General features: G+C 29.9%; 1 protein-coding gene across 1 annotated transcript; it reads right to left on the bottom strand.

The window, feature by feature from the left end:
- Positions 1 to 1,670: 1,670 nt before the first annotated feature.
- Positions 1,671 to 2,396, bottom strand: LOC115960886 (non-specific lipid-transfer protein 3-like). Its single transcript, XM_031079886.1, has one exon. The coding sequence runs from the start codon at positions 2,335 to 2,337 to the stop codon at positions 1,972 to 1,974; it is 366 nt and encodes a 121-aa protein (XP_030935746.1). The 5' UTR covers positions 2,338 to 2,396; the 3' UTR covers positions 1,671 to 1,971.
- Positions 2,397 to 13,746: the final 11,350 nt, after the last annotated feature.

Here is a 13,746-nt window from a genome sequence, read left to right as displayed (position 1 = left end):
TATTTTTTTACTTACCAATATTAGTTAATTACTTAAAATTTATTTTGAAAATATTGTGGTAATATTTTTAAATGGTCATTTCTTATTCTTTTCCTTTCTTTCGTCCATATGTTTCCTTCTCTTCTTTTTTTTTTTGGTAAAAATACAAAATTGACCCTCTAACTTTTATCTTTTTTTCATTTCAATCATCTAATTTTCAGTTTTGTCAATTCAGTCCTCTAACTTTCAATTTTTGTCAATATAGGACGCCGTTACATTTCTGTTAGTGACTACACTTAGACCCACTACAACGACGTTGTTTTGCATTTTTTTTAAATTCGGAATTAGAAGAAAATAAGAAAAATCTGAAGAAAAAGAAAAAAAAAAAAAAAAAAAAAAAAAACACACACACACACACACACACACACACATTAAAGGGAACGGCGAATCTGAAGCACTTGAAGTTTATGCTGGCAGCCTAATCTGAAGCACTTGAGGCCAACCACGAATTTGAAGCACTTGAAATTTGATAGAATTGAGACCAAGAGCCATTAAAGTTTATATTTTATGAGGTTAGGTTGATTTGAATTGTGATTTGATTTAATCAAATTAAGAGTGTGATTAAAGCAAAACAAAGGAAAACAAACATGGGTTCAGTATCAGAGATTGTAGCCAAGTTGAATCTAGCTACCCACCCAAAAGGTGGGTTTTACTCTGAAACTTTCAGAGATAACTCTATCGTTCTCTCCAAGTCTCAGCTTCCCCCTCAGTGTAAGTTACGATAAAAGAACCTATATTTATATGTGATGATGATGATGAATCTTGTTGTTTTCTATATAAATTTTGTGTTCTTATAATGATTTCAGACAAGGTGGAACTCACAGTGAGTTCGTGCATTTACTTTTTGCTACCATCTGGGAATGTGTCTAGCCTCCACCGAATACCATGTGCAAAAACATGGCATTTTTCTGTTTTTGTTTTTGATTCAGTCAAGTTTTGCTCTACCTTTACTTTTCTTTTCTTTTCTTTTTTCCCAGTGAGTCTAACGGCAGCCACTAACAGAAATGTAACTTTCTGTCAATGAAGCCCTATATTGACAAAAATTAAAAGTTAGAGAAGTGAAAGAAAAAAAAATGTGAAAGTTAAAGAGTCAATTTTGCATTTTTTGTCTTTTTTTTTTTTTTTTTGTCTTGTTTTTTCTCCACCACACACATATACCATATATCTCCATCCTCTCCTTTTTTTTTTTTTTTTATCTCCACTTGATTCCAGAACCTCCCTCTCTCTTTCTCCTCCTCTTCATCTCACTTCACTCACACACACAGCCGGCAGAGAGATTGGCCATTGTCTATCCCCCTTTTTCTTTCTTTCTTTCTTTTTTTTTTTTTCTTGTTTTGATTCACTTTGTTGTTACAATGGAGCTTAGTTAGGCTTTCATGTTCTTGATCTGTTGTTTTTTTTTTTTAATTTTAGATTTGTTGTTCTAATTAAATTTTTATTTTTCTCTGTTCTTAATCTGTTATTTCTATTCTGATTTTAGATTGTGTTTGTGTTTTGATTGTGTTACCGTTTGAGAGAGAGACAAATGAACAAAGAAGAGAGGAGGGAAGAGAAAGAATATTTTTTTAAGATAAAATAAGGGTATAGAATTGCTAAAGTGTTCTCTAAAGTAAGAGAACCACTATAGCAACTTCAAAAATAAATTGAAAAAGTAGTGTGTTTAGAGAACCTGATGGAACGTAAACAGTGAGTTTTTTTGGAGAAAAAGTAGAGATAGAGCATTTATTGGAGATGCTCTCAGCCAAGCAGCTAGAAGCTAAAAGCAAGACTGACTAAGGCATTATAACTTGATGACATAGAAATAGTAGAAAAAGACATTATAAGCAGCACAAAACACAGTCCAGTAGAGCACCAGGAGGGACTAGCTAGAGCACCCATTTATTCTCACGCTACTAGATCCTGCATAGGCAAATTAGTCTTCCTTGATCATCCTCACTTCACGTTGCTGCAGTTAGTAGAGGGGCTGATCTTGTAAGGAATGTTAACTCCACATTTGTTAGGAAGTCCAGCTGCAAGACCAAGATTGAAAGCAGTGTATGGAACCCCACTCACAGCTTGCTTTAGACACTTGCAAACGCTTTGGCGGTCTGCTGTGGTATGAGCCAAGCTGTAGAGAGACTTGATCCCACTGCAGCATTCAGCTGGTACAGTGCCACCATTGGCCACATAAGAAATGCATGGGGTTAAGTACCTCACCACTTGGCCACATTGTATTGCTGCTTCGGCCTTTGGTGCACTACTTACCACAATGCACGCAAACACAAAGCATGCCAGCTTAAACACAACAGAGCTAGCCATAATACCCAATTGGAACAAAGAACAATATACCTATTATTTTATTAAAGTTGTTTGCCAGGGCATCCCACTATAAGTTGTCACGTCACAATTTAATATTTATAGAGAAAACTTGCGTTTCAAGCTCGCCTTTTCTCAGCTTCAGCCTGCGCATGGGTCCCAACAACAAACATAAACGTAAAACGTAAACGCCGGATTCGCCGGATTAACCGGTACAAGTGGGCACGGCATCCCACTATATGTTGTCGCATAAACGCTCTCTTCTTTATCTAATATTTATTGTCAAAATCAACTTTTGTTTTTGTTTTTGTTTTTTTTTTTTCACGTGGACGTGGGCTCATCTGCACAAACCTCCGCATGCACCGGAAAATAATTGGAAGCTATTCAAAAACTAAAAAACAAAAGGAAAACGGAAAATGGAAAATGCTAGGAAAAAACATGGAAGGTATGGGCCACTTGCAGACGGAATCTAATACAAAATGCACTCACTCAATATTATAATTTATTAAAATTGAACAATAATGTCACTTTGTAATATGGAGATACTTAATTGAACTATAATATATTTATTTATTAAAAAAATATTAAAAGTAATACAAATTTTATTAAAAATTTTTATTAATAGATGTGATAATGAATATGATTGGTACTAGTTCAACAAGATAATAAATAAGTATTTGAAATTATTTTTTGAGTAATTTGTAAGTAAAAGCTCGGATTTGTGTTAAAAACACAAGACCTTGTTTGGACCCTCAAATTAAAATTATGACACAGTTAATTTCACTCTTACTTAATCAAAGTGCGGAACAAAAGTAAATAAAGCGCAATAAACCGATAACTACTCTAGTGCATAAATATGAACAACAAACAATAAAAGTAAAATACAAGAGTAAGGAAAGAGATATGCAACCACAAGATAACACGGCGATGTGTTATCGAAAAGGAAATCGATCGCCGTGTTATCTCCTTTTCCATGAAATGAATGTTGAATTCTTCGCACAATTATTGTTTGTCAAGATTCTAAGGCCCCCACGATTTTTAATTTTCTTGAACGATAGTTTGTTGGAAAAACTAGATGGAGAAAAATGTTAATGAGTGTATTCAATGTGTGGTGTGGAATTCCATCAAAAAGAAAAAGTTCGGTGTAGAATATTAGGTACTATAAGAAAAAATTTTGTGGAAACCAATTTGGTACTCCATTTCAAATTACTATAACACCAACCGTCTTTTTTACATACACACACACACATATATATATATATATATATATATAGATACATACGTCCTAAATCATCAATGAACTTGTTCAACAATTAAATAAATAAACCATCAATTAAAGAATGCTCAAAGCCTCAAACTCTTTGTTCAATTATTTTTAAGGATATTTCCCATGAAGCATGGAGATGGAAATATAAAAACAAGTCATCAATCAACTATAAGGTTCCAAATAATGACATTTGGAATAATTTTGAGTAATCATAATAATAATTATATATTAAATAGGACAAAACTTAGGTACAGCACCTTAGATGCTGTTCTTTAGGTTTCCCTCTTAAGATTCAGCCATATGGTTACTTAACTAAAAAATACATTTTCTTCCCATGAGAAAAAATCTATATGGCAGAATCTTAAAAGGGGAACTTAAGGAACAGCACCTAAATACTGTACTTAAGTTTTGCCCGATTAAATATATACAAGTCCTAAACCATCTATTAATCCATTAAAAAAATCCATCAGTTAAAGAATGCTCAAATTCTCAAAATCTTTGTCCAAATTTTTTTAAAGACATTTCCAAAAAGCATGGAGATGGAAATATAAAAAAACAAGTCGTCAACCAACTGTAAGCCTCAATTTTTATTTTTTATTTCTTCGCTGTGCAAATTTAATGAACCCTTCAATTAAATTTTATGAGTACAAACAAACATCAATTAGAAGATATCTAAGACAATCCATAAGTAAGATGTTTTTTTTCTTACATGGAAAACTCATTAATGAGAAGACAAAGGCTACATAACCGTTTAATAAAAAACTTCTAGTATAATATAATGAGCTTATAATAATTTTTTGTAATGGAAGGAAAGCTTTGGTTGACTATTTAATGTGTTTTGGTTTAAGGGTAGGAAAAAAGAGAGATTCAAAGTTCAAACTAATGATTTTGGTTTATGAAGTTTTCTCCTTAATCACTTGTGTTACTAAAAAAGAATACAATTAAAATAAGTCCAAATCCATAGGAAAAAAAAATATGCCACTATCGGGGAATAAATTGTTATTAATAATTCGATAGATGAAAATGTAATATTAGTGGTACGTAAGATCAAATAAAAATCAATAAAAAAACAAGTCATCAAACAACTGCAAGGTTCCAAATAATGGCATTTGGAATAATTTTGATTAATCATAACAATAATTATAAATGAAATATATGTGAGTCCTAACTCCTAAACCATCCATTAATCCATTCAAAATAAATAAATAAATCATCAATTAAAGAATGCTCAAAACCTCAAACTCTTTGTCCAATTATATTTAAGGACATTTCTCTTAAAGAATTGAGATGGAAATATAGAAAACAAGTCATCGATGACCAACTATTAGCCTCACTTTTTTTCCTAGTTGTGCAAATTTAATGAGCACTTCAATTGAATTTGATGAGTACAATAACAAACATAAATTAGAAGAGATATCAGCAAAAATCCATAAGTAAGGTGCTGATTTTCTTACATGGAAAACTCATTAATTAGAAGAGAAAAGCTAAATAGCAGTTTAGTAAAAGAATTTCCAATATAAAATAATGAGTTTATAATAATTTTTTTAAATGGAAGTAAAGCTTTGGTTTACTATTTACTTGGTTTAAGGAGAGGAAAAATGAGAGGTTCAAACTAATGATTTTGGTTTTATGAAGCGTTGTCCTCAATCACTTGTGTTACTCAAGAAGAATACAATTAAAAATTTAAAATAAGTCTAGAGCCACACACACACACACAAAATTACAACTATCGAGAAGAAAAATTGTTATTAATAATTTGACAGATAAAAAATGTGATATTAGTGGTAGGTTTAGATAAAAATTGATAAATAAAAAATTTAAAAAAAAAAAAAAACTTAACAATTTAATTGTTGTGAAAGTTACTATGTTTATAACATTACTCATGCAATTATTATCTTTAAAAAAGAAAGACTTGCTTTTTATGGTGGAAGACTTTTAAAGTTCAAGCTTTTTGTTATTAATAAACATTTTTTTTTTGTATTTTTGACAATAAAAAATTAACAAACATTTTTTTCAACAATAAATAAATAAACACAACTTTTTATAGTGGAAGACTTGGGAGACTAGCTTTTTTTTTTTTTTTTTTCTTTTTTCATTTTTTTCCAGAACAAATACAACTTCATTGACTCGTAAGTCTATACTCTAGTCTCTTCACGGCAGGTGTGTGAGAACCGTGAAGGGCACGCAGCACACAAAAGATCAGCCTTACTCTTAGAATGATGTGTTGGGAGAAAATATTTATTGCATGTTATGACTTATGAACTATAATCTACGAACATGGAACAAGATTGCAATATTTGAATGTTTTTCACTTGACAATTTTTATATGCTACAAGACAAGCTTTTATTTGCTAAGAATACAAAAATGGACCAATTGATTATTTGCATAAAAATAAAATATCATTAGAACCATTATCATCTTTATTTCTTTTCAAAAATCTAATTAAAATTCACTCTATTATTATTAATAAGAAACTTAAAATGCTTTTTTTAATAGGAATTTAACATGCTATGTTAATATAGGTTTCTCAATGTATTTTCTAATATAAATAAATTAAAATCCATTGCTCCCACCAACAAAAAGTTCACATACTAAATAACCGCCAAAACAACGCCCATAATGGCATTTATCTCATTCTTATGATCCCTGAATTTTTTTTGCCTGTATATTATATTCTTTATTTATAAAAGAAAAATGACCCCTAATGACCAATGAAATTTTCCTTTAAAGTGTTATATAAAGGCCTACAAAATGAAGATAATGTGTTGTAGAATCTTAAGCGTAAGACAAAAAGCATTCAGATTTAAGAAACTGATCAAGCACAAAACTCTCCTATAAATTATCATCCAATTAGTATCATTTTCATTAGTAAAACCCTTACTATTTACATAATAATAAGAGAAGTACTACGTCCATAACATTTTTACAATATTTTCTCAACAAATCATAGTTGGTTATTTGTTACTAGTTCAAATTTGAACCTAATACTAAAATTATTTTTTTACTCCAACAATAACAACTAGTAACAACCTGCCACTTATAGTAATCTGATACTAACAAACAAATTTTTTAAATGGGAAAGTTGTGCTTGTGCCTAGTGTATATAAGAGAGACTCTAAAGTCTAAAGTCTCTAGACAAGAAAAAATGAACTTTCCGAAACTCTCTTTTAAGACTTTAGAAGTTCAAAGTCTTTGGATTATGAATTTGTATTTTTTTGGGACAAGAGTTATTAAATTGAATTATCATTGACAAAAAAAGAGGTATTGTAATTAAAAAAAAAAAAAATTCTAAAATGAAAAGTTCTGCCCAGCGTATGGATCTGAATCCAAAGACTCTGGACAATAAAAACAAAGTCTCCAAAACTCTCTTTTCAAGACTTTAGAGGTTCAAAGCCTTGAATTATAAATTTATAATTTCCTAAAATAAAAAAAGTATTAAAATGAATTTATCATTATTTGAATAATCACAAATTCAAAATTATCATTTTGTATTTTGATCTTGGTCACAATGGTGGTAGCGTAGTAGCCCCATCATGGTTAGGAGCCAGTCTGATTTGCGTTTTCAAATGGACACTCAAAGTTTTGGATATTTTGTTTAATCTCTATTTTATCTTTTCTTTTGCACATAAAAGTAGTCATAATTTTGTAATTACTATAAGACCAATTGTCTCTATTACGTTTTGCAAGTTGGAGGACTCCCTTTCATATCGCTTGGATTTTAAATGATTTTAAATATATACTTGTCCTAAACCATCAAGCTCAACTCTTCGTCCAATTCTTTATGAAGAACATTTCCCAGAAAGCATTGAGTTGGAAATATAGAAAACATGTCATCAATCAACTATAAAGTTCCAAAAAATGGCATTTGAAATAATTCAGATTAATTAGAGCAATATAAAATTTCTAGGCATCTAGAAGGAAGTAAATTGAAAATCTATAGTATATGCTTCATGATAATTATCTATATTATAAATTGAATTCTCAAAAGCATATATAGCATGATCTTATATGGTTAGCCAAAAGTCAAACAACTTCAGTTTTATATATATTATCAATTGTAAATTTCCTTGACATTTACAATTCCTCACTCTAGAGAGGGTCACTTTGTCGTGGCTTCATCATAATATATATATATATATATATATATATATTTAGACACACACATGCAATTGAATTTCAACCTATAGTATCCATTCTATGATAATTATTATTCTTTATCAATAGGCCAAGATACCCATTGGTTTTTGGTATAGGTGGAATTTAAATCCCAAATCTTTTATTCAATAACAAGAAATTTTATCAATGGAGCTAACTGAAATTCACAATGTATACTGTATTTATATTTAAAAATTCATCGATTCAATTTTAATTAAAATAATTAAAGTCTTTTACCCTTATATCAATAATAATAATAATAACATTTATAATAAAGCATTAATGGGAATATATTTGGTACGAGTAAGAAACTACATTTCTAAGAAACTTTTGTCTAGGGAAAGATTTCAAAAACATTGGAGATGGAAATTGGTAAGGAATATTTCTATTTTTTATGCATCATCAGAAATTAACGTCCCAAAAATTTTAAGATTTAAACACTTGCACATTCATAATTATTCTGTTGGTTTTCTCAATAATAAAATTTTTATTGTGCCCTTTCCATTCGAGCTAAGTTCATTATGCTTGAACTTTGCATAATATAACTATACATTTTGAGAATACACCAATAAGTAATATTTTGCATACAGATACAATATTGTTAAACCTTTTATACTCCCCTTTTTTTTTTTTTGCAACACTTTTACAGTAAAATCTAGAGATTTTTGAAAAAATAATATTATTTTATGTGACAAAACTTCAAAGTTTTGTCACATAAGTGCTAAGTTTTATGGGGAGATTTCGGTACCCTAAGTGCTAAGTTTTACAGAATTTTGGCATTGACAATGCCGAATTAGGGGAAAGAGAAGAGAAAGACTCTGACAACCAATTTGGTACTCCATTTCAAATTATTATAACACTAACCATCTTTTTTACACACACACACAACATTGAAACTTCCACCAACAATACTCAAATAAGCAATATTACCATATATAAACTATATGAACAATACAAAACCAGAACCCAAGAGCTTTTGGAATCGAATTGACTGACATTAGGTGGATAAAAAAAAATAGCATTCTTCTTATTTTATCAAGCATACTAGATATATATATTGATAAGAATATCGTAATTTTATTAAGAAGAAGATAAAAGCATTACATTTTGAGTCAAAATTGACTCAATCATAATAGAATTTTACTAGTCTCATCACATGCGCTTTGCACGTGCGATAAAGTTTTTTTTTTTGTTGGTCTAGTGTCATGATTTTCATTTAAAAAAAAAAATTGGATAAGTTTGTTGTGAAATCATGGATTAGTAGGAGAGTATCCTGTTTTGTAGGCATTTTAAGTAATATTTGAGATATATTTTTACCAGGTTGAACTTAAGTTTTTTTATTGTTAAACATTTGATTGATGACATATTTATTAAACTTTAATTTTATTGAAAATTTTGCAAGTATGGAAAATATAAAAAGAAAATGTAATCTAATGGTGGATTTGTCAAAATTCATATTAATTCAAAGATATTGAGTGCAATTGTAGTTTTAGGTTATAACTAAGTTTGTTACCAAATTTTGTCCTTCAAATATTGTGAAAATTGTTATATTTATAACATTACTCATGCAATTATTATCTTTTAAAAAAGAAAGACTTTTTTTTTTAGTGGAAGACTTTTAAAGTATAAGCATTTTGATAGTGGAAGACTAAGCAAATGGGTTGATGTGTTGTGACAAAATGACTTATTGTTGTCTCTAATCTAAACCTTAGGAACGTGGATCATGAATTGATTGAAATTTTTGAATGCTTTTATAAGACAAACCTTTTTTTTTTTTTCTTTTTTATAGGGGAAGACAAGCCTTCTGTTTTATTTTATTTTTAGTAAAAAAAAAAATAAAAAGGTTTGGCCTTTGGAAGGGAAAATGAGAATTTTTTTTCCCTGAAAATGAGATATTCAGACTAACATCATTCGTATTTTAGCAAGTGTACTCTCCATAAGTTGTGTTAGACAAAACAATAAACCATTTTTTTTTTTTTTACAAAACAAAATAAAAACTTTTTTTCAACAAAAATAAATAAATAGACAGAACTTTTTATAGTGGAAGACTTGAGAGACTAGCATTTTTTTTTCTTTCTTTTTCCTAGAACAAATACAACTTTATTGACTTAAACAACATTTGCATCTAAATTTAGAGAACGAGACATCTTCCGGCTAGACCTTTTGGCCATATACTAGTCTAGAGTACTTGGCTAAAAGATCACACACGGCACGTAAAAGATCAGCCTTTACTTTGAATATTTTGCTTAATTTTTTTTTTAAATGAAATTCTTCTTAAGCAATTTGGTACAAATAATGTAACTTTTGTGTGATTTAAAAAAAAAAAAAAATCTAATTAGATCACACACAGCAGTCTTTTTTGAGTATGAACTCTTTGAAGGAGACCCTGACCATCTCAGAACTGTCAAAGCTACACCAACTTAGACTTATCCATGGATTGATCTTTCCCATTTTGTCATTTGGCATCGTTTTTGTTATCTAAAAATTTCTTCTTTGTTTGTGTTTGTGGGTTAGCCCTTTTTGTGTTATTTGGTTTAAGGCTCTCTCTTTTTTGTTGAAGTATCTGAATTTTAGTTGGTTGAATTGTTATTTGGATTATAATTTGTTTTGTTGGTTGGTATTATTTTGGTTGGTTATATTTAGAGTTTGTGTTTTCTGGATGATTAGATTGAAATTTTATGCAAGTAAATTGCATTGACATGAATGGCATGCTCCTTTGTAGAGAATCAATGTATCAGTTCTTGCTCTCCCTCCATTGGAACTTGTTATAGAAATTGGTGTCAATGTAATTGTTTAATATATATCAATACAACACAAAGATGGTATAACTCTTCATATTCAATACAGCTTTAAATAGCTTTGATTAAAAAAAAAAAAGTGTCCAACTCGAGACCCGACCCGAGACCCAGAAAACCAACCTGATTATAGACCCGATTTTCCAAATTGACTCGGGTTTAAGGCAACCAAACCCGGTTTCTATCGGGTCGGGTTTTGGGTCACAATAAACCTAACCCGACCCGACCTGACCCAATATCAGTCATCAAGTGGGTACACCCAACCCAACAGACACTGCAATGCAAATATGATTTAATTCATATCTAACTTTCTATCGGTGGAATTTTATTTTCAACTTCAGCGTGTCTCACACGCTTTTAGTCAGCTTTGCATTAAACCAAAAGCTGATTTTGTGTGGCTTGAGAAGACAAGCTCATAAATGAGCTTTGACCGATCAAGTGGGCTGGACCCACACGGTGTCTTACCATACACCCAACCCAACCAACACTGCACTGCAAATGTGATTTAATTCATATCTAACTTTTCATTGGTGGAATTTTGTTTCAGAAATATGATATACTAAAATGGAGCCATCGTTTTCAATTTTTAGTCTAGTTTTGTAGGTTGTTGCCATATGAATATATGATATATGGTTCATTTTGAAATGCAGCATTCATTTTAAAAAGATTTGAGAGCACAATATTATTGAAGGAAACAGTGCAGGCACTATGATGATTTTTTTTTTTTTTTTTGAAGATTTGTTCGGCATTATGACGTGTTATTTCTTGAACATTTGTATATTATAGTTTTGTACTATGGTGCACATGTAATAATGCTAAAAGGTTTACTCGATGTCAATAAAATACTATTGAATTGTAGTTAAGCTGGATGCCTAGGAGGTCTGGTCATGCTGCTCATTCTCATCTTCAGAAAGCATTAAACTAAGCATTTCATTTTTCAACCTAGTAAATTAGAGAAATAACGCCCATTTTTTAAATTAATTGCTATTTTTCATTTAAGAGTCTCAAAATTAAGAAAACTTCAACCAGACCCTACAAATTACCTAAGGTTTATTAAAACAAGAAGAGCTCTACCAAATCCATACGTAATTTATAAAAATTCAAAAAAATTAGGAGAACAACAATCAAAATCATTAAATTTAATTAACATTATATAAATCAATATTGACCAAAACAACTAGTTTTAAAGATCAAAGATACCAGTATACTATTCACGATGTCTACTCTTTTTTTAGATAATGAATTAACCATACTACTCTTTGTATAAAGTAATTGATATTGTTAAGAGTCTTATAGTTCAACTGGTTAATACCTCTATATGTTTTCATCATCTCCCCAATTTTGTAACCATCGAATTATTTATTAAAGAGTAAATTGCAAATTATAAACCTAAAGTTGTGGTGTGTTTGGATTTTATACCTAAAGTTTCAAAATTTGAATTTAATCCTCTGAAGTTTTTAGATTTTACATCTTGACGTTTCAAAATTTAAATTTTACCCCCTAAATTTTAGGAGTGTTTGGATCTTACTCTTCAAAGTTTGAGAGTGTTTGGATTTTACACCTAGAAATTTAAGAATTTGGGATGTAAAATCTAAATACCTCCAAACTTTGAATGTAAAATTCAAATTATAAAACGTCAGATGTAAAATCTATTCACGTCCAAACTTCAAGAATAAAATTCAAATTCTAAAATTTCAACATGTAAAATCCAAACAACCTTAAACTTTAAGGGTATAATTTGTAATTTATCATTTGTTTAAAAAAAAAAAAAAAAAAAAAAACTAATTGACTCTCGCACCTTTTTTTTTCTATCTTTCTTTGACTTGGAGACTCAATATCCTTTTTTTTTTTTGTGAATCAAAAGCGAAGATGGAAACTCATCAATATCTAGACTTTCAGAACCCCACCGAAATTTCACCCATGAGTAAAGAAACCCATACGGTATTAGATTTCAATGCCCCCTATTCCCATTAAATGAATGTTGATTTCTTCTCACAAGCATTGATTCTACAGCCACACCAACACGAGCTTCATCTTTAGCTCAACGTTAGTGTGAAAGAGAAACAATTTTTCTAAGTCAAAAGGAAACAATTTTTCTAAGTCAAAAGTTCTGCCCAGCTTATATAAGAGAGGCAAAAGAATTTTTATAGTGGAAGACTTGAGAGACTAGCATTATTTTTTTCCTTTCTTTTTCCCAGAACAAATACAACTTTATTGACTTAAACAACATTTTCTTCTAAATTTAGAGAATGAGACATCTTCCGGCTAGACCTGTTGGCCATGTACTAGTCTAGAGTACTTGGCTAAAAGATCACACACAGCACGTAAAAGATCAGCCTTTACTCTGAATATTTTGCTTAATTTTTTTAAATGAAATTCTTCTTAAGCAATTTGATACAAATAATTTAACTTTTGTGTGATTTAAAAAAAAAAATCTAATTAGATTAAACAAAATGACCATCCCTTTAACCTGACGTGTGTGATGAAAACTTACAATTATTCAAGTTCTTTTCCTAAAAAAAAAAAAACAATTATTCAAGTACTTTTCTTAAAAAAAAAAAAAAAAACAATTATTCAAGTTCATCATCTTGACATGAAGAAAATGTCAGCAAAAAGAAAGTAAAAGTAATAAAGACAAAGACTTCGGCTGCGGACAATCTTTTGTGTTTCTATCAATTATTCAATTTCTTAAACATTTCCTCACTACAGAGCTAAACACTTTGCCATAATTTCATCATAATGTATACTTTATTTATATTTAGAATTCTCCAATTCATTTTAAATTAAAACAATATTGTCAATCTATTAATTAAAGTCTATGACTCTGGCCCTCGAATGAGAAAGTGTTTTTTCTAGGAAAGACTACAAAGACACTGAAAATTGACCAATGAAAATTGATATGTGGCAGCCAAAAAAAAAAAAAAAAATGATATGTGACCAGATCGAGATAAAGGCCCCACAAAATGGAGGGAGGGTGCTACTTGCAAGACTTCAGTCAAGGCTTAAAGTGTAAAACAAAACAAAATCAAATGGAGAATTGCTCCTATAAATTACCATCCAATTAGTATTGGTGGTGCTAAAATGTCATATTGCTATTATGGCAATTTAGCACCACTAATACTAAAAAGCATGTTGCAAGCCTGCAATGGTGGAGGAAAAAAAAAAAAAAAAAGCTTTTGAGTTATAGTGTACAC

The sequence above is a fragment of the Quercus lobata genome, chromosome 9, assembly GCF_001633185.2.
Source record: "Quercus lobata isolate SW786 chromosome 9, ValleyOak3.0 Primary Assembly, whole genome shotgun sequence".
In the NCBI taxonomy this organism is placed as follows: Eukaryota; Viridiplantae; Streptophyta; class Magnoliopsida; order Fagales; family Fagaceae; genus Quercus; species Quercus lobata.
This window is presented reverse-complemented; position numbering and strand designations above follow the sequence as displayed.